Here is a 20,239-nt window from a genome sequence, read left to right on the forward strand (position 1 = left end):
CCTGCAGGCCATCACTGAATGCTTTTACAGTTTTAAATGGTTGTGTGGGGGGGAACCCCAAGAATGTGACATGGGACAGTTATTTGAAATTCAAATTTTAGTATCTACAAATAAAGTTTTATTTGAACACAGTCCCATTCATGTACACCTTATTTATGGTTGCTTTCACACTTTAAAGGCAGAGTTAAGTAGTTGCATCCATATGGCCTGCAGAGCCTAAAATACTTACTCTCTGGTCCTTTACAGAAAATATTTGCTGACCCCTGCTGTAGACCAGGGGATTTCCTTGAATGTTTTCATCAGGGGAAGCAAAACCGACAGCAAAATAAGTATTTTGCCAATGAGGAAATCAGGTTTAGAAAAGTGTTATGACTAGTCAGTGATAGCGTTTGGATTCAAACTCAGATCTCCTGATTCCACAGCCAAAGCTCCGAAGGTAATTGTATAATGTCAGGCAAATCACGTAACCTCTATAAGCCTGTTTTCTCATTAGAAAGGTAGGAATTCCTGAGTTCTTTTTTAATCCCAGAGTAGATTGGCCCTGTTATGTTAAAATAAAACCTTTGATTCAGAGTACTTATCAGTTAGTGAAGATTTTTTCTTTTTTTGCTGTGTAGAAAATAAAGCAGTATTGCCTCTCTTCATAGTTCCTAGTCTGATGACCAGTTTGTATGAATTAACCTTCTTTCTATGTGCACATCATTGTCACATATGGAATACACAGTCCAAGCTGGTTGGTGGTTTGGATCAGAAAGTCCAGGCTCAAATATCAGCAGTGCAATTGACTTGTTCACGATAAAAGGAATCTTGGTAAACATATCCCATTTCTTCGTGCTATTTATAAAAATTTCTACAGCTTATGTTAATATTTGAATAATTCCCATGTCAATGGATACGTCTATCCGGACACTCTTTAGGTTTAAAGAAAGTACACATAGTGAGCAGCTTACCAAGCTCATACTCGCCACACTTACTCTTCCTCACCTACCCAGAACCAAAACAAGTTTTCATAAAAGACATTTCAAGTCAGATATAAATTCCTCCCATGCTTATGCAGGTTATATCTGCCTGGCACGTAGCTGTCGGAATCTGGAGTGTTTTTAATTTAGGATGTTTTGGCAATTATAAACCATATTTATATATCTTTATCAGTAATGTCTATTGTCTATTCGCTGAAGAGTAGATAGTTTACAAAAGTCTCTTTTTTCATTTTCCTTAGAGAAGTTAAGCACACGTATGTGCACGTGTGTGTGTGTGTGTGTGTGTGCACATGCACGCGCGCACGTGCGCGCGCACACACACACACACAGTAATAGGGAGATAGTGGAGAAGAGATGGTTCTTCCGCTGGCTTAGCTGTGGGATGAGAATGGTCAGGAAACAGAATGAAGTCAGCCTTCGATGCTGCCACAGCACACGAATCCATGTTTTTGAGGTACATGGAACTAACCAGCCTCAGTCCGTATGCCAGCGGGGGAACGAGAGGAGGAGACACCTATGTAAATTTGTGAAGTTGGGTCATTAAGTCAGTACCCTCTGACGTTTGTGATAGAACAACATAGCATTTATCTTTACTTTGCATAATCAGAGCCTTCTTCTAAGCCAAAACCAGTAAACCATGAGAATGCCCAAGTCCTTCCATTCTCAAGCCCTGACCTCGCCCGCTCCCTTCTCTTTCCAGCTACGCCCTCTCCTGTGAGATTGAAGCTGCCCCCGATGCCAGCGCCACCTCGCCCAAGCCTCGGAAGAGCATGGTGAAGAGGCTCAGCCTGTGAGTGTCGTCTGGGGGTTCTGGGGCCCCGAGAGGGTCCCATCAGAGTCGGGGAGAGGAAGGGTATCCAAGACAGCCCCCTGGAGCCAGGGCAAAAAGGAAGAACAGTTCACTCACTTGTCAAATTTAGCTCTCTGTGGTGAACTCACTGTAGACGTTTTCTAAATCCATTCATTCCTCTCCACTGTTCTCTCTGGCGTGAGTCACCATCGTCTCCTGCCTGGACCACTCCAGCAACACCCTTACTGGCTTCTGGCCTGACCTTTGCCCCAACAGTCCATTCTCCATCAAATGGCCTGGTCGTCTCTTAAACGTACACCAGATTATATCATTTCCTAGCTTAAAAGCCTCCCGTGGTTTTATTCTAAGATAGCACCTGGACTCCTTATCCCAGCTTTCTAGGCCCTGCATGATCTTCCCCCAGCCTTCTTAACCCCTTCCTCTCATCCAACACTTCCCTTGCTCACCAAAATCTGCCCATCTTCTAGCCATCCTTCACCCATAGCAGGCTTGTCCCGGCTTTGGGGCCTTTGCAGTAGATGCTCCTTTAGCCTGGTATGCTCTCTCTGTGTGGCCAGCTCCTTCAGATAACTGGCAAACATGTGGCCTCCTGAGAGAGTTGCTGTCTCCTGATCACTCTATTATACTGGCTGTTTCTTCCAGTGGAATGTAAGCCGGACCCGAAAGCAGGACCCTTAGCCATCATGCTCGTGGCTATCCGAGCAGCTGAGTGCCACGCATACGAGAGGCCCACAGCTCAGTTCATACCTGCTTTCCTTTGAGTAAAATGCAGAGTGGCCCTCAGGGCTCTCCAGGATCTCCAGCATCACCCCAGCCCCACCCACCTGCCCCATACCTGCCTGTCCTCATCTTTCCCAGCTCACTCTACTCCTCACGCTCCAGCCACTCAGATCTCCTTGCAAACGCTGGGCATGCACACTTTTGTTTGCTGTTTCCTCTACTTAGAGCGCCGTTCCCCCAGACATCCCTCACTCCCTTCAGATCTCTGAGCCTTCCCTGATACCTTGTTCAATGCCATCACCTATCCCCCTGACCTGCCCTTGGCACCCTGTCTCACCTCTGCCTGCCTTGCGTTTCTCCACTGCATTCATCTCCATCTGATATACCGACCGCGTGTTGTATGTGTCTGTTTATTGTCTAGAATGTAGACTCTACGAAGACAGGCATTTATGTCTGGTTTTTTTTTTTAAAGATTTTTTTTAATTGAGGAATTGAATTGGGGGGATGAGAACAGTGCTGGGGAATTGGGGGAAGGGGAACAGACAAGTTGCTGTCGTTTTGTTCTTCAGTCTAGTTGTGGAGGACGTAGCTTCACTGGCCCAAGTTGGCACCATCATTGTGCTCTTCCTGGGCGAGGCAGATCAGTCACCGGCTTCTGGATGGCCGCTCACTGTGGCTGCTGGCCGCTCACGCTGGCTGCTGGCTACACGCGGTAGCCCATGGCAACCCACTGCCAAAGGGGCTGCAGCCTACACCGTGGCTGACGACTCACAGCAGCCCAGCTCCAGGTTGAGCTGTTATTCAGCATCTTAGCTGTGGAGGGCAGTGTCACTGGCCCTCATATGTGGGATCCGAACCGGGGCCCTCTGGTGTCCCAAGCCAGTTCTTAACCATCGTGCCACTCGGCCGGCCCTATGTCTGTTTTTTGCTTATTGTTGTATCTCCAGAACCTAGCATGCTGCCTGACACTTAGTAGGTAGTTAATAAATATTTATTGAACGAATAAGTTGAGCCTTGTGCCAACACTCTCTTAAGAACAATAATACAGGGATTCCTCATCCAATCCACAAAACAACCTAAGTGGTAGGTCCTACTATTAGACCCATTTTATAAACCAGGAAACTGAGGCACAGACAGGGTAAACAGTATGCTAGTTATTGGAGGACCTGGATTCAAACTCAAGATTTGGCTTTAGAGCCAAGACTATAACCTTTTCCCCATATTGCCTCTTGGAAAAATACTTTCGGAAGGAAGAGAGGAAGGAAAGATGGAATGGGAGGTAAAAAGTGGAGGAGGAGAGAAGATGAGGGAGGGAAAGAAAAAAAGAAGGGAGAAAGGATGAGAAGGAAGGGAAGAAAGAAAGACTGTTGGTGTAATTAGACCTCATGCTTTGATTGTAGCAACTTTTATACAAGAGCCTTAGGAGAACCTAGTGTCTGTCTGCAAGTTGATCTCTTAGACATGTAACTCTGAAAGACATTAGGCGAATGAATCTAATGAAACCTAAAGAGGTTAGCTCAAGGAAACAAGGGCTATCATTTGATGAATAAGTTTGCTCTTCTCTCTTGAAAACATATACCTGTGTGTGATCTTTTGGGTGACACACCTGTGTTGACCAGGGACAAGCAAGAACAGTGATTAGGGAACACTGGACAGTTTTTTCATGGCAGAGTGGGCTTGGGCGCCATGCTGACCTGACACATCCTGACTCTACCGGTTTCCTGTGTGAATTTCTTTTTTGTCACTTGTGAGATGAGGATAATAATGTCCACCTCGGTGGGCTGTCAAGGCTCGTCACACTCCTAAAATAGTGCCTAGTCCTTAATTGGTGCCTGAAAAGCTACCATTATTTTTTTTATGAAACAACTTTGTTATTACCTTTTTTTTTTGTCAGGATTCTGACTATTTCTGTGGGTTTTTGATACTTCCCAACACTGTCTCTCCACCTACTTCAACGAGTCACATTGAGACATGGAGCAGGGATGCCACATGAACTTGGATATTGTCATTGTCCCCAGTGTAACATATAAATGCTATTATTGGGTGTGGATGGCATGATCTGCTACCAGAAGCTGGTCAGGCTTCTACATGATATTAGGTGATATGAGGCATTAGTTCTAGAATATTCTCAGCCATCGTCTCTTCAGATTGGTCCTTCTTCAATTCTCTCAATTGGCTTCTCCTGGTACTCTCTTATACACATAGAGGCATTTCTTACTCCATTCTTCATGTCTTTTAACCTTTCTTATTTTCTATGTGTTTATATTTTGATGCTGATTTCTGAGAATTTTCTTTAGATCTATCATCTAGTTCATATTTTTTCTTCAATAGTTATTTAATCCTTACACTGAGTTTTTAATTCAAATAAGTAATTTTTCACTCTAGAAGTGAATTTTTTTTCCAAATTATCATTTTGTTCTTTTGTCAGAGTGTCTTGCTCTTAACTCACATTTGTAATTTCTTTTCTTATACCTTTAATATTTTTAAACATAATTATTTTATAATTTGGCCCATGTAGACACTCAAATATTTGTCAAATGAATGAGTCAATTATTAGTTTCTATATCTGAAGTTCTTAGGAGTCTAAACCTACTGTTTGTTATGCTTTGGGCAGGATATTTTTGTGTGTGCGTTTTTTGTTTTTAAAGTTTATTGGGGTGAAAATGGATAGTAAAGTTACATAGGTTTCAAGTGTACAGTTCTGTAACACATCATCTATATATCACATTGTTCACCACCCAGAGGCAGTTCTCCTTCCATCACCATATATATTTGACCCACTTTACCCTCATCTACCATCCCCCTCCCTTACCCTCTGGTAACCACTAAACTATTGTCTGTGTCTATGAGTTTTTGTTTCATTATTTGTCTTGTTCCTTTCAGTTTTATATCCCACATATCAGTGAAATCATATGTGTGTATTTTGCAATTTTGTACTTTGAGCTCATCTTTATCAGGGAATTCTCTGTAGCCTGGGTTGACAGTATATTCCTCCAGGAAGACTTTTTTAAAAGAAAAAAAATCCTAGTTTTCCCAGGAGAATCACTGGCCTGAAATTCCTAGTTCCTAGATCACTTGGGTAGCAAATCTGAGTGAGGTGCTGGCCAGGATCACACATAATTTCAGGGGGAAGACATTTATCTTTCACCCAAGCTCGGGCCAAGACGGTTTAGGTTTCCCTGTTGTCATCTTGTGCCAGTAGGAAGCTATTTTTTCCCCTAGCCCATCTTTTTACTAAGGGTACAGCCTTTGGAGGGACCTGGCTCTCTATAAGGGGGTCTCAGTTCCAATGCTCCACCTTAAATAAACAGCAGCCCTCATCTTTGGGCTGCGTATGTGTTAAGACCCACATCCCTAGTTTGCCAAGCTTGGCACCTCCCACTCCCCATCCAGGGCAGCTGCAGAATTAGCTCACACGCTTCTGGTTTTCAGTTCCCTGTTTGTTTCTCGCCTGTGGGGATTTTCCTTACTGTCCTGCACACCCTACTTAAAAAAAAAATTAATGTTTCTGATCTAGTTTTAGAGTGAAGGGGTCTGGGTTATTGTAGTTGTTCAGATGGTTGGAAACAGAAGTTTTCCTCCTTGGTTTCTTCTCCAACAAAGTGCCAGCCTCCTTCTTCAGCTGCACGGAGTTCATTTTATGGGGGGAAGTGAGAGGGGTGTGGTGATGCCAAAGTGGTCCATACACTATTAAAAAGTGGAGAACCCTTGACCTAGAAAGACTTCAGATTAATGGAGCCCTTCATTCAGCTGAGCAAACTGTGTGTTCTTGGAGGTTTGAACTAACCTATGTGGACAAGATGTTTACTACGATCTGTTAGAAGCTTTATAGCAGATGTTTTCCTAAAATAATAATGACAGGACATGCAAGATTGAGAAAACATCAAGGACTTAATTAACACAAATATATATATATATATATATATATATATATATATATATATATATGCTTGATCATGGGTTGCAGATTGGTAAGAGTCTGAATGCCTGGTGTTATGTTTTCTGCAGACTGTTTCTGGGGTCGGACATTATCGCCAGTAGCACTCCCGCCAAGGAGCAGCCCAAGTCCACGGCCAGTGGGAGCTCTGGCGAAAGCATGGACTCCGTCAGCGTGTCATCGTGCGAGTCAAACCACTCAGAGGCTGAGGAGGGCTCTATCACTCCCATGGACACACCTGATGAGCCTCAAAAAAAGGTATATACACGTAATCCCTTTGTACAGTTCCTAATTCAGGCACATGACACAGTTTTGCCACATGAGGGATGTCTGTGTTCAAGTTTATCACTCTCCAGTATTTTGAAAGTCATGTTTTTAAGAGGTGTCAAAAGCAGAGTTCTATCCTGGGACTCGTTCCTTATAGAAACAGGTCTAAAAGTAACGAGCATGTTGGTGTTTTCATCTAGCCTTTGAGATAGCGTTCCGTACCCACATCCAAAGGCAACGGAAGGATTGCCACCTGTCACATGAGCTACACTTTATTTAGGAGATAGGATCTTCTTAGAAGCAGCAAAAAGTCAAGACACAGAGATGTGTTTAGCTTCTCGATGTCATACCTTGTCTTAGCCAAGCTTTTACTATAATAATTTTACCTAGCAAACCACTCCAAAACTCAGTGACTTAAAACTTAACAACCATTTATTGTCTGTGATGCACTACATGTGGGTTGATTTGGGTTGTGCTTGGCCCCAGGCCGTGGGTGTGGTTCAGCTGTGCTGTACTCGCCTTCCATTCTTTTTTGGAGTGTGGGCCTTGCAGGGCGTGTTCTTAGCATGCTAAGACGAATGAACAAGAGGGCAATTGCAACCCCGTAAGCACGTATCAAGTTTTCACGTGGGTCATATCTACCAACATTTTATTGGCCAAAGCAAATCCCACATAAATAAATGAGGCAGGGACCTCTATTCCATTTCTATTGGGAGGAACTGTGGAATCACAGGGCAAAGGCCATGGATGCGGAGGAGGCTGAGGAAGTGGTAACAATGATACAATCTACCAGGTCCCTGCCCAGCTTGCCAAAGGAAAGTGATGAGAGCTGATGAAAGAATTCCCATAGTTTCCATTTTCTATGGCTGCATAAACAAATGCAAGGAAAACAAAAGATCCATCTTAATCTTCTGTACACATCTGCTTCAATCTTGGGTCAAGGCGTTTGAATCAGAGCTGTCAACTTTGAGGTGACTAGAATTTGCACCATTTGGGGAAGTTTGGGGGCAGCCAAACTCGCCATGTACGTGACTCCTGGCCCCTTAGTGTATGCTTAGGCCAGTGAGGTAGCGTGTTGGTAATAATTCCTTCATTTTGTTTGTACATATTTTTCAAGAGGATCTGTGTGCTGTTTCACGTTGTGTTATAAGCAACAACAGCAATCTCGGAACCCTCAAGTCACAGAGCAGCCAGTGCAGGAAGACACCACACTCAGGACTCAGCAGACTGATGGCTCAGGTGCTGCCCCAGCTGTATTCCTCACCTTGCTACTTCTAAAACATCCAGGGAACATTCTGCAAATATTAAGGAACATATCTATAAACACATATGGTCGTTCTCTCAGGCATTTTTCCTAAACCAGTGGTGTGATCTCCACGACCTGACATTTCAGCATTGCATTTGTCAAAACCTGGAGTGAAGTCTCATTTTTCACCTTCTGACAGGTTCTGATGCTCTGTAGGCCCCTTTTCTGATAATGGACATTGCACAGAAGTGACAACCGAGGCAGTGCCCACCTCTTTGTGGGATTTCTTCCTGTCCAGGAAGGGGATGGAATTACATTCGCACCTGTTATGACTACTCAAGCCCAGTGTGTGTCGTTGGCACACTCCATGCTTCATCCTTTTTGTCTCCTCCCTTATCACACTGGTGCTTTAATTTCTTGCACGAGTCATGAATGTTTATTCTTTGGAGGAACTTTCTCAGAGTTATGAATTTCTAGTTTTAAAAATGAGTTAACTGAATTGGATGCAAGTAGTTTGCTGGTGCACAGAATCCCCGACTGCTCCCTGGAAGGCCTCGGTTCTCCTGTTCAGGGCACAGCCCACCTGGATGACCTCCACAGCCCCTCCTGACTCAGAGATCTGCAGCCGCCAGACTGCCACCCTGCCCTCCCCACCAGCTACACTGTGAGGTCATTCTTTGTAGTGAAACGTAACTTCATTCCTTTTTCTTCATTCCCCTGATCATGATTTCTAAGCATTTGTTTTCATACTTACTCCTCACAGTAAATTCTCAATAAGAATTTGGGGGCTCCTCAGGTGGTCGGCTTAGAGCTGCTATACCCCAGGCATCTTGAAGGCTTTATTGATTTATAAATGTCATTGAAATCATGGGAAATCCAGCAAAGGAAAAAGGATTTATGTGGAGGAAAAGGCAGGTGAAAAAATGGAAATAATTGGAAAATGGACCTCTTGTCTGCTCTGTGGTACACCTGCAAACAAAGTGAGGCTGTTAAAATTACCCACCATCAGTTAGCCCTCAAATTGAGCCACTAGTTGGTTCATTGGGGGACATAAGAAAAAAAAATGTAACCAAGCCATATTATGATAGAGCCACAGTTAGATGCCTACATATCAGAATTGAAACATCAGCTTGCTGGCTGTAATGAAACTAATTGTGCAGTAGACTTTAACGTGTGGTTATGCCATTGGAAGAAGTCCAAAAGCAATGCAGTAAGGCAGGCTCCATTTTACGTGTAAGCCAGATCCTCAGAAAGCTTAATTTCTGTACTGTTTCCATCGAAAGGTAGACTGGTATGAAAGAAATGAACATTATTTATTTTTAAATGACTTCCAGATTATTTTATAGGATTGAGTGGTATAATTGGCCTACCTCATTCTGAGAAGTCATTTGTAATTTTCTACAATACACATTGATGGTTAAAATGCTTCCGTTTAGCAGCTTCTGGGAGCACCGCCTAGTGAGTTTGGGGAGTCCTATGTCTGTCGTAACTGCTATTGAACATATGATAGCTACGTAATTAAGCAGAAAAGCACATTAACTCTAGCACCGCATTCTTTAATTATCCTCGACCTACAACATGAAAACGTGTACAGTTGGTTCTAGAAGCAGATAAAGTGCTGGAGCCACCCGCAGTCTGTGCAAGTCCCTTTGTTTCTTTGAATCTTATGTCTCTCATCGTTACAATGCTCCGCATTTTGGTGACAGGGTATATGAAAGCTCTCACAAACCTCCCAGTGATAACATCGCCGAGGGATTAAACGCTGTGTTTGGTCACCACAGTTATTATCAGCTGCAGGCTGGGCCTTGGCTACGCCCTTGTTCTGTGAACCTGACCATGGGAGTCAGGAAACTTCGGAGCACGGCCTTGGGGTGCGGTGCTGTCCAGTTTCCTCCCTGGCCTCAGGTTCCTCCTTAGTAGAAAGGCAGTGGGGCCAGGTGCTGTCCAGGGGCCTTTTCAGGACATTTAATGTACCATGCGGAGCTGTACCATCTGTGGTCCTTATCTTAGAAACTTCTGAAAATATTGACATTTCTCTCCTGCTACAAAATCTGATTGCAAAGTGGAATCAGGATAGAAATGACCGCTGAGGGCATTCCAGCGTCATTCTCCTTCAGGGCAGCAGGCTTGGATCAACTGGTGGTCAGGTACCCGCCTGCCCTGTAAGCTTCCAACTCCCATCCGGAGCCCTTATTGCCTCCGGTTTCCGGTGTCTGCTGCCATCTGCTGGCTCAATTCCTTAAGAGCCGCTAAAAACTAGAAATGACAACCACCTTGCCTCACAGGGATGTAGCGTGAACCGAGTCACTGACAGCCCTCTGCCATGGGGGTACTTCCACCAGAGATAACGCACGTGTGTGCTGTGGGCTGCTGTGGAGGGCAGGACCGAGGTTTCTCAGTGTCAGCGACTCTGCTCGGAAAGTTGGGAAGGACCGTGTCGGCCACGCTTCTAACAGCCGCGTTTCCTTCTGCCGTGTGCTTCCTCTTCCAGCTCTCCTAGTCCTCCTCCTCGTGCTCCTCTATCCACTCCATGGACACAAATTCCTCAGGGATGTCGTCCTTAATCAACCCTCTCTCCTCCCCTCCATCCTGCAACAACAACCCTAAAATCCACAAGCGCTCCGCCTCGGTGACGTCCATTACCTCGACAGTGCTGCCTCCCGTTTACAACCAACAGAACGAGGACACCTGCATCATCCGCATCAGCGTGGAGGACAACAACGGCAACATGTACAAGAGCATCATGGTAAGGCGCTCGGGCGGCCCCCCGGGTGCGCGCAGCGTCCGCGTACACATGCGTGTGCGCGCGAATGACGAAGCCCCCGCCTCCCCCGGGCTGTGGGCTGATCCTGTGCCCATATATCGAAAAATCTACATACCCGCAGGGCGTAGAGGATGTAATTTTTACTTCTTAGAATTTGCTAAAATGTACTCGTCCAGCTCAGTGTCACTGACCCTTTTCAAAACTATCACCTTGGGTGACTATCTGAATGTATTCCAGGGAAGACGCCACTGCCGCACACCTTGGAAGCCTTCCTGTAGAATTACACGTCTGGATTTGTCATTAAATTGCCATACGGCCTTAGCAGTGGCCGCCATGGTGGCCAGTTTTTCTTTCAATCATTTGGAATCATGAAACTCAGTAACATGGATGGTCAACCTGGGAATACGGTTTGACTCCATGGGGAATTATGTCTACAAGTAACGAGACTGAGCTTTTTGAGCCTCTTGTAGAAACTGTGTGTTTTTGAGCACAGTCCCCAAAACTGTTTTGAATAGTGGCAGTCTTTCTGGAATGCAGAGCCTGTCTTGGTAATCACCTTTTTGTGAAGGTCCCGTGTGTCTATTGTTAGAATAAACTCTAGTTTATAGGACATAATCATATATTAAGAAGCAGACTCTCCTTTGCAGTAACACCTCACAGGTAATTCTGCATCTCTCCTCATCTTCATCACTTGCCATCTTTGAGGGCACACCGAGTGCTGACAAGCTCAGCTCTGAATATAACAGTGATATGGAGGCACGATCTTCTAATGATCTAAGAAAAGCTTTCCTAAAGCATTCATTGAATCATGAAAATATTGCTTGAACTTGGTTGTGTACTAGTCATTGGACCAGGCTTTGGGGATAGGGAGATGAATGAGGCATTTCTTTCTGTGAAGAACTTAATAATCAAAAGGGAGAGCATAAAGCGTTATTCAAAATGTACTAAACACTCTGACAGAAGTCAGATCAGATTGTAAAGGGCCTACGGCCCCCAGGAAGGAGTTTGTGCTAGTCCTACAGGCAATGGGGTCTTTTAAACAGCGATCAGATTTGTTCATTAGAAAGGCATTGTGGAGACTTGATGCGGGAATGCAGGGGCTCGAATGGAGGTGGGGAAGCGAGTTAGGAAGCTGCTATCACAGAGCATGTGGGAGGTGATAAAGACTTGAATGATGGTCATGTGGCTGCAGACAGTATGGATTTTTGAAAGACTTTTTTATAAAGTGGAATCATAGAATCCATTCATTTAGTTAAAAACTTTTTGGTTACTGTTGTAGGGGATGAGGAAGAGGGAGGCCTAAAGTCTGTCCAGGTAGCTTGGCAGTTGGTGGTCCTGTCAAGTTAGATAAGAGCTACTAGAGGAGGAGGCTTGGGGGACACTTAAAAAGGAGGTACCAGTGGGATATGGTATTGTCTAGTAGATGGTCAGAAACAAGGGTTAGTGCAAGGCTGGTGCTGGGGTCGAATACTGGGAGTCCTCCAGCTCTCCTGGGTAGATACGGCCATGCAGGCGTGAGCATCGGCTGAGACAGAACTCAAGTGGCCGTGAGGGATGGGCCAATCAAGGTCAGAGGGGTGGGAGAAGCACCAGGAAGCCAGGTCACCATGCTATTACCGTATTTTCCAGGTGATTTAGTCACATGGCTCCTCTTACGTATGCCCACCAAAGAAGTTCCGCCTATATAACTCTACAGTGCCCTTGAACTTAATAAGAACTGGCTCATGCAATGGTGGGGATGGAACTCTAAAGCATCGTGTTGGGCCAAAGAAACCACACTCAAAAAATTATATCCTGTAGGAGTCTATTCTTTCAAAAACAGGCTAAACTAGCCTGTGGTGTTAGAAAACTAACCTTGGGGGAGGGGCATGGGGACTTGTTTGCACCCCCCATTTAGGGTGCATGAAGCGCCATTCAGTGGAGTAGCCACCAGCCACAGGTGGCCCGTGAGCATTTGAAATGGGACTGGTCCAAACTGAGATGTGTTGTGAGTGTGAAATATACACCAGATTTTGAAGGCTTAGTACCAAAAAAAGAATGTAAGAGATCTCATTAATAATTTTTGTATTATTATATGCCGAAATAATATTTTGAATGTATTAGATTAAATAATATACTTTACACTTAATTTACTTTCTTAAGAACTTTTTAAATGTGGCTACTAGGTATTTAAAATTACAACTGAGGCTCATGCGCCCACACACACATACTCACACACAGGACAGTGCTGGGTCAGTATATCAGCACGTGGCTCCATGATTGAGCTGCTAAAACTAATCGCGATCATGATCGTCAGTTCCCCTCAGTAGCTTTTATGGTGCCAAGTAATAAGCGCTGAAGGAAAGCCCTTGTCCATCACGTCCTCATTTGGACACACCTGGGGAAGTTTAAAGTAAAGAAAATAAGGGTAGCCTGGCTTTTTTCTTAAGTAGGTTTCAAGTTGACAGCTTAACCCAACATGAACCACCTTAGCACAACATCCGTCCCTCAAGCCAAGCGGTGTCCTTTCTCCTTTAGTTTATGCTCCTCGGCTGGTCCACTTTGATCCAGCTGTGGAAGTATGTCCTTTAGACTATCAAACAACATATTTTCCTTCTTGAAAAGATTGCGTGCATCTCTTTCTCCTTTGTAAACGGATATGCCAGATGTTTCGGGAACAGACAAAGGAGCAAGGTCGTTGTCGCTTACAAGGACCCCATTGTAATGCATGTTGTTTATTGAATCGCAAATACCAGCTGCTGCCCCTGACCGGAGGGAGACATCTGGGTCCCGCCATACTCAGACTTACAATGACAGCTCCCTGGAGGAAATTAGGCTTGTTTGGTTTTGTTTTGTGGTTGTTTCTCCTCTTACCGCCTAGTGAGAACAGCTTTTATTTTGAAGGAAGAATAATCTGTGTTTTTTCTTTTTTTTTTTTTTTTGCTTTCTTTAAATGTCAAGAAATAGCCTATGGGATGATACACAAGTCAGCCCTCTTTTCCTGAAAGGGAAAAAGATGGCTGGGGACAAAGTCAGAATTGGTGGGAAGGGGAACCTTTACTTGTACTTAAAAAAAAAAAGTCAGATTTATTATTTTTAACCACTTAGCTGATTGTTAAACACTAAGAAGCATAACTTACAAACAGTTTACATACACAGATCTTAAGTGTTCAGTTCTTTGGGTTTTGATAGCTATCTATACACATATATCTATATATCTATATATCTATATATCTATATCTGTACCTGTATTTATATATGTAATCACCACCCCAAGTCTAGATAAAGAACATTTTTAATCCTTCCAAAAATTCCCTTGTGCCCCCTTCCAATCAGTCTCCCCTGAACCTGGTTCAGGTTCAGGTTAAGGTGAGTTTTCTGACATCACAGGTTAGCTTAGCCTGCTTTTGAAAGAATAAACTCCTACGGGATGTCATCTTTAGTGTCTGGTTTCTTTGGCTCAACACGTAGGTTGTTGAGATTCACCCCTTGCATGAGTCAGTTCTTAGTTCCTTTTAGCTGCTGAGTAGTGTTCTATTGTGAATACACTACAATTTCTTTATCCATTCCCCTGTTCTCCTGTTGATGGAGATTCAGGTTGATTTTTTAGCTATGATGAATAAATCTGCTATGAACATTTGTGGACAAGCTCTGTTGTGGACATGTTTTCATTTCTCTGGGTAAATACCCAGGAGTAGGATTACTGGGTCATAGGGTCACTTGTGTTTTTTGAAATGGTCCATGTGCAGAACTGTGACCATTTCCAACCTACGGGTTGTAACCAGTGCCAGGTATGGATAATTTTGGCCCAAGACTGAAAATGTTATACATTTTTTGCAGTACCTCCCATATCTTCTTTCAATGGAACCTCAACAAGTGTGAGGGAGATAGGCAAGGCACACCTTCTCTCATTTTAATAGAGGAAGACGCTGTGACACCAGATGACAGGTGGTAGATGACCCACCGTCCTTTGGTTCCTCAGGGTGGAGCCAGGACTAGGACCCGGAGTTCCGGCTCTTGGTCGTGTTCTCACCCACTGGGCCATTGCTCCCAGAAAGCCTTGTACAAGAATAAGACGGGCAGGAGAACTCTTTCAGGAAACATGAAGCGAACTACTTTCCAAAACAGTTCATTATTTTTGCAGTTGACGAGTCAGGACAAAACCCCCGCCGTGATCCAGAGGGCGATGCTGAAGCACAACCTGGACTCGGACCCAGCCGAGGAGTACGAGCTGGTGCAGGTCATCTCGGAGGACAAAGGTGGGCACGTGTTCCTCCGCGCGCCTTCTCAGCAGGTTGCCCAGTTTTAGAAGTTAGAAAATGGATACAAGGCCATTTTTAAAATGAAACCAAGCAGGGTTTTTAATTGTGCAAAGATGGCGCTGTGTGGGGAACCATGCTGTCACCTCCTTTACAGAATTAAGAGTCTCAAGCTGCGCCCCTCCTCCCCACAACAAACCTTGTCATGTCTGCAGTTTTGTTGAGCACCCCTCCTGCCCATTCTTTGTAAACATCTCATCCTATGTGAGGTCTCTCCCTATATCAGGAGGCGGGGTAGTTGGGGAGAGCCTACTGGCGTCTTTGCAGGTGGCCACACAGCTCCTTTACCTAATAATGTGTGTCTAAGTTGTGTGTGGGCCTGAAATGTAGCAGTTCCTGTAATAATTTCTCATTGTTTCAGTTCATCCTTTCTGAGAAGCTTATAAGCTTGTCTTTCAGTTTATCTTTACGCGTAATTGATCCTCAAGGGCCTGAGCATCTAACACCAGACTTTGAAGAGTCTTGACCTCACACTTATTGAGGCAGAGAACTGGTAATCTATGAAATGTTTCAATATGCCTAGGAACCCATTATTTAAAGAAATTCCTTTTTATGAAAACCCTGGGCAAATAATTACCCTGGATATACCTATTTACTAATTTGAATTGGGGTTGTATTTGTTGAGAGAAGAAGACAAGCTGGTAGAGAACTCCTCTATACCCTGTCACATCATAGAAAATGACTCAATCAGAGTAAGTCTCATCTCCAAGTGCAGCAAATATTGTGGAGTGAGGCCAACCCTGTCTGCTGACCAGCCTAACGATGACCAATGCAAGTGTCTTCTTAATGCAGGGCTGTTCACCAACAAGCTGCCCCCATATCAAAGAAAAGAAGAATTATACAAGCTGGAGGTTGGGAAGGGAGCAGCTATTCATTCTCCATTTGACCAACAAATCACCCAGGCCTGTGTGGTGGGCCCAGAGGAGACTGGCCAAAATTAGAGTAGTACTTTTTCTGAAAAGCTATCGCCTCTGAGAAAATTAGTTTTCAACTACCTCTTGGAAGTTTCCCCATTCATTCAGCTGAGCCCTAGTTTGTGGAGCAAACCTTTCTCAGTTATATATTTTCATGTAAGTTACAGTTAAAATTCTAAGCCTAAAAAGTGGTCTCTTGAGTGTTACCATGTTGCCAACAAAACAACAAGGTGAAGCCAGTGGGTCTGAAGACCCAGGAATCCCAAGGTTCAGCCTGGGCCCAACGTGGTTTACCCCTGTGTGGTCTTGGGTGGGCTGCTTGACCGCCCCAGGCCTTGGTCCTTAGTTGGCTAAATGGAGACAGCACCCTACAGTTCCTCATACATCACGGGCCGATTGTGAAGATAACAGGAAATAATGTGCCCGGAAGTGCTTGGGGATAGATTAGGTGACATACGCATAGCTGTGAAGTAAATTATTACTGACCCAGGAATAGGTGGGCAGCAGATTGGAGACACTTAAAGGGAGTCATTCTTTGTGGAACATTTGTGCAAAATGTACCAGCGTCCAGCGTCACTTAGAACCTGATGGCATCAGTGTTACTGTAGAAATCTCCGTGTTTGAAGTTAATATAAGGTTGACTTAACCCAGTTCCAAAAGCAGATGCCTCGACTGGCTGCCTTCCGCATTCTACCACCTCGAAGCTAGACTTGCACATTTTACCTTTTTTTTTAGCTGAGCCATCCTGCCACCTCTTGGCAGCTCGGCAGCTGCTCAGCTCAGGCCAGGCATCGAACCGCTGTTGCTCAGAGCTACCTTTCTTTTATTCCCTGTTTATTTTTTAAATACCCAGTATCCCTGAGTGCTAATAAGTATATGCCTTCTTTTAAAAATAAAAAGTGGGTTAAAATAAGTTTACTTGATAATTTCATATACTACTTTGGAATAGCCCTTGTTCAGAAATTGCAGCTAGTTCTTTGGGAGTGATTGAAGTCGACAACAGTTTAAATGTTAACAGATATACACTCTCTTATATGGATGCTGTTTAATATTTAAATTCAAGCTCTTGATGCAGCAAGTCCTCAAAAGGAGTAAAATACTGGTTTGATTTTGGATTACTTCAAAAAATATTTTAATAGTCCAAGTAAAGAGTTCTGAAAAACGCTGTAGAACGCTGTAGATTTTCTCCTCCCTTCCCCATAGCGTTTGACTCTCTTAGTCCCTGAGAAAGACTGCACATTGGAGTAGAAAATGGACTACGGGAGGAAGGAGACCTGGGTTCTAGTCCCAGCTCTGCCGTTTACTGTCATCTCAGGAATGTAATTTAAATTCTCTGTGGCTCTCTGTTTCCCACTGCACGTCTTCCAGCTAAAACATCCTGCGTTTGAACATTTAGTTGGTTGTTGAGTTTTCTAAACTTGTATTTGCGCTTAGTTTTAAAAAAAATGGAGTTGAGAAGCTGTTGGAACCAATTGTTTGGGGTGGGTGGGGGGCGGAGGCGGTGGTCATTGTCCGACTCAACTCCCATTCCAGGGACAAAGGGCCGTAGTCCTGGCCTTGTGTCTGGGCAAAATCTCCCCCGCCACTGTCAGTGCTGCTGTGACTTACACATGCTGGCTACCTTCTCTTTCCTTATCATTTTAGAACTCGTGATCCCAGACTCGGCAAATGTCTTTTATGCCATGAACAGCCAAGTGAACTTTGACTTCATTTTACGCAAAAAGAACGCCATGGAAGAACAAGTGAAACTGCGTAGCCGGACCAGCCTGACCTTGCCCAGGACAGCTAAACGGGGCTGTTGGAGCAACAGACACAGCAAAATCACCCTCTGAAGGGAGGGACCCATGGCCCCTTGCTTGCCAAAGGCGCAGTGGGGCTGAGAACAGGCCGTGCTGATTGCAACTACCATCCAGTATTAGATGACCGTCGGTGAAGCCCACAGGTATTTACTGCGTACCTCTGGGGTGCGAGGTCCTGTGATGTGCATTGTGGGGAAATTGGAGAGGAATTTGGCACGACAAGGATGAACGGTTCACTGACTCCCTTTGACCTACTTGAGACTGAAATGCGAAATTATCCACATTTATAAATATATATATTACACATATTTGGTATGTATGTGTGTGTGTATATATATATATGTGTAAGTATATGAGGGACTTCTAAGATTTTCTGGACTATGGAAAAAACAAATTTGCACAATGGCCCGGGAAGTTGAGGTCACTTTCTACAGGGAAATAGAAGGAACTGAGAACCTAGTCTCACACCTTCCGTTGCAAATGGATTCAGTCCTAGGAATCCGGCGTGTCCTTTGTTCCAGTATTAGGAGAAGTCCAAACTATTCTTATACAGGGAGAGGATGACTTTCTCAATGAAACGCCACCGGAAGAAAATGACTGCAGAGGCTGGAACTGCCACGGGCTAAATGAAAGGCCACTTTGGAAAGGGTTTGGATGAGCCAGTGGCTTTGGACCTATGCCTTCACCCAGCACTTTCTGCTATCCCAGGAGGGCGGGGGTGGGGGGTGGGGCTTGGAGGCCCAGCCCACCCACTGGTCCAGCGATCATGACATTCTGGACATGACACAAGCCCATTTTGATTTCTGGCAATGGCACTGTGTATGTTTCCCCCACTAAAGAGCATATCACAATCAGGATGGCACCAATAGCCATGCTGTTCGGTAACTTTTCAGCCAGAAAAGGAATCGCAAAAGGATGGTGACTCACGGGGACTCCGTCTCAGGAGGCCCCACTTCATGGCCTTCTTCGATTGCCTTTGCATGTAAAACGCTGTCTGGAGCCTTGTGCCATCTGGATTGGAGTACCTCTATGTTATGTGCAATTTGTTCCTCAGGTGTAGAAATTTCTACTGCGATCGCCCCTTATGTGATCATTTTGAGCCTGTGAAAGATTTCTACGCAGTGATTTCTGTTCCTAGCCCCTCGGGAGGTGTTCCCTGCTGACAGCAACATCCGGTTGTACTCGTAACTTTTATAGCATCACTGTGCCTCGTCATGGGGGACCGAGTGGGGCTGCGTGTATGACCTAAATCATTCCTGAAGAGGGACATTCTTCCAGATGGAGTCACTAACAGTTTTTTTTTTTTCAGGTCCCCACACTTGCTATCACAGTGTCACTGTTAAGTGGCATTTTTGTCTTCAGTAACACCATCAGCCTCTCCCTTCCAAATCTGAGCTGTGCTGGGGTTTGAACTAAAAAGCCATATGGGGGATGTTGACATGTGTAAGAAGCACTTTCAGAATGTCATCCTTTTTAAGAAAAAAATTCTCAAAATACCAGTTTTTCTTCCAAAAATAAAGAGAATGAAGCCAAGATTTGAAGTGTAGATTGTAACAAGGAGCTTTTTTTTTTCATAATCCTGTAAGACAGCTCCCAAAGGTTATGTGCGATTTATGTTGTGTAAATAGTCATGTGACATCTGTAAGAAACACCAGAGACAGCTTAGAGATTTGTGTCCATGACCAAAGACTGAGCCAGGAAGGCCTCCCGTTTCTCATAGGCCTTTCTAGCTCAGTCCGTGCATCGTAAAGACTGACTGGGCTCCAGCTAGTCGAAAAGCACTTTCTTCTGTTTGCGAGGCTCGTCCCGTTTGTGCTTCTGTGCTTGGAGGAGACATGGCCGGGGTGCTAGCACATCACGGAGATGGAAGTCAGTGCGCCCTCAGCCTGAATTTCTTGGTTTGAAGGTCAAAAAGGAGCCTGGTTTAGAGTGTCGCTACCAAGATACACACGTGCCCGTGCGCTCGCCCTGTGTATTTATACTGTACATGTAGAGTCTAGATTTATATACTGCAATGTAAAAAAATATATTTTCCTTTTTTAAAGACAATGGAAATTCCAAGTAGATAAAACATAGCCTCATTTATTTAATGCCACTTTAAATGTCTTAAATGTGTTTCCTGGTGGACTGCCAGGCAGTGCTTTTAGCTGCTCGCATGCTTGTCTTTCTGCATCTCCATCATCTGTTGACCTTTTGGTTAAGCTAATAAACTGGTTTGGGACTTGGTTGGCATGTGCTGCCAGACCCAGAGGGATTGTATCTGGAGTATTAATCAGGTTGGTTCTGGGTTCCAGATGTGTCAGTAAGCTTTTAGGAAGCCCACTCTGGTACGGTTGGAGGGAGCAGAGGGCAAACCAGTGGCCGAGTTAGGAAGGGGTCCTAATTGGCCAGTGTCACAAATCTGGCAAAAGGGTTTTGGGGAAAGAATAACATCCTCAGGAAACTGCAATCCGAGGAGATGCCTTGCTGCTAGCTTACTCTTCTTGGGAACCATGCCGTGGGA

The 20,239-nt window shown here is 44.5% G+C and overlaps 1 protein-coding gene across 2 annotated transcripts in view; it reads left to right on the plus strand.

Moving 5' to 3' along the window:
• RGL1 (ral guanine nucleotide dissociation stimulator like 1) overlaps positions 1–19,987 on the plus strand; it is a 226,258-nt gene extending 206,271 nt beyond the window's left edge. Inside the window, exons 15-19 of one of the 2 annotated variants that reach the window (XR_002123139.1) lie at positions 1,681–1,770; positions 6,520–6,705; positions 10,451–10,707; positions 14,849–14,963; positions 17,582–19,987. Coding sequence is in view for 1 of the 2 variants with exons in the window: in XM_019635546.1 (XP_019491091.1) it covers positions 1,681–1,770; positions 6,520–6,706; positions 10,453–10,461 (286 nt within the window). In the remaining variant the exon portion in view is untranslated. Of the gene's footprint in view, positions 1–1,680; positions 1,771–6,519; positions 6,707–10,450; positions 10,708–14,848; positions 14,964–17,581 lie in introns of those variants that run through there. The other variant, XM_019635546.1, reaches the window with a different exon arrangement.
• Positions 19,988–20,239: the final 252 nt, after the last annotated feature.

The sequence above is a fragment of the Hipposideros armiger genome, unplaced genomic scaffold (assembly GCF_001890085.2).
Source record: "Hipposideros armiger isolate ML-2016 unplaced genomic scaffold, ASM189008v1 scaffold_22, whole genome shotgun sequence".
In the NCBI taxonomy this organism is placed as follows: domain Eukaryota; kingdom Metazoa; phylum Chordata; class Mammalia; order Chiroptera; family Hipposideridae; genus Hipposideros; species Hipposideros armiger.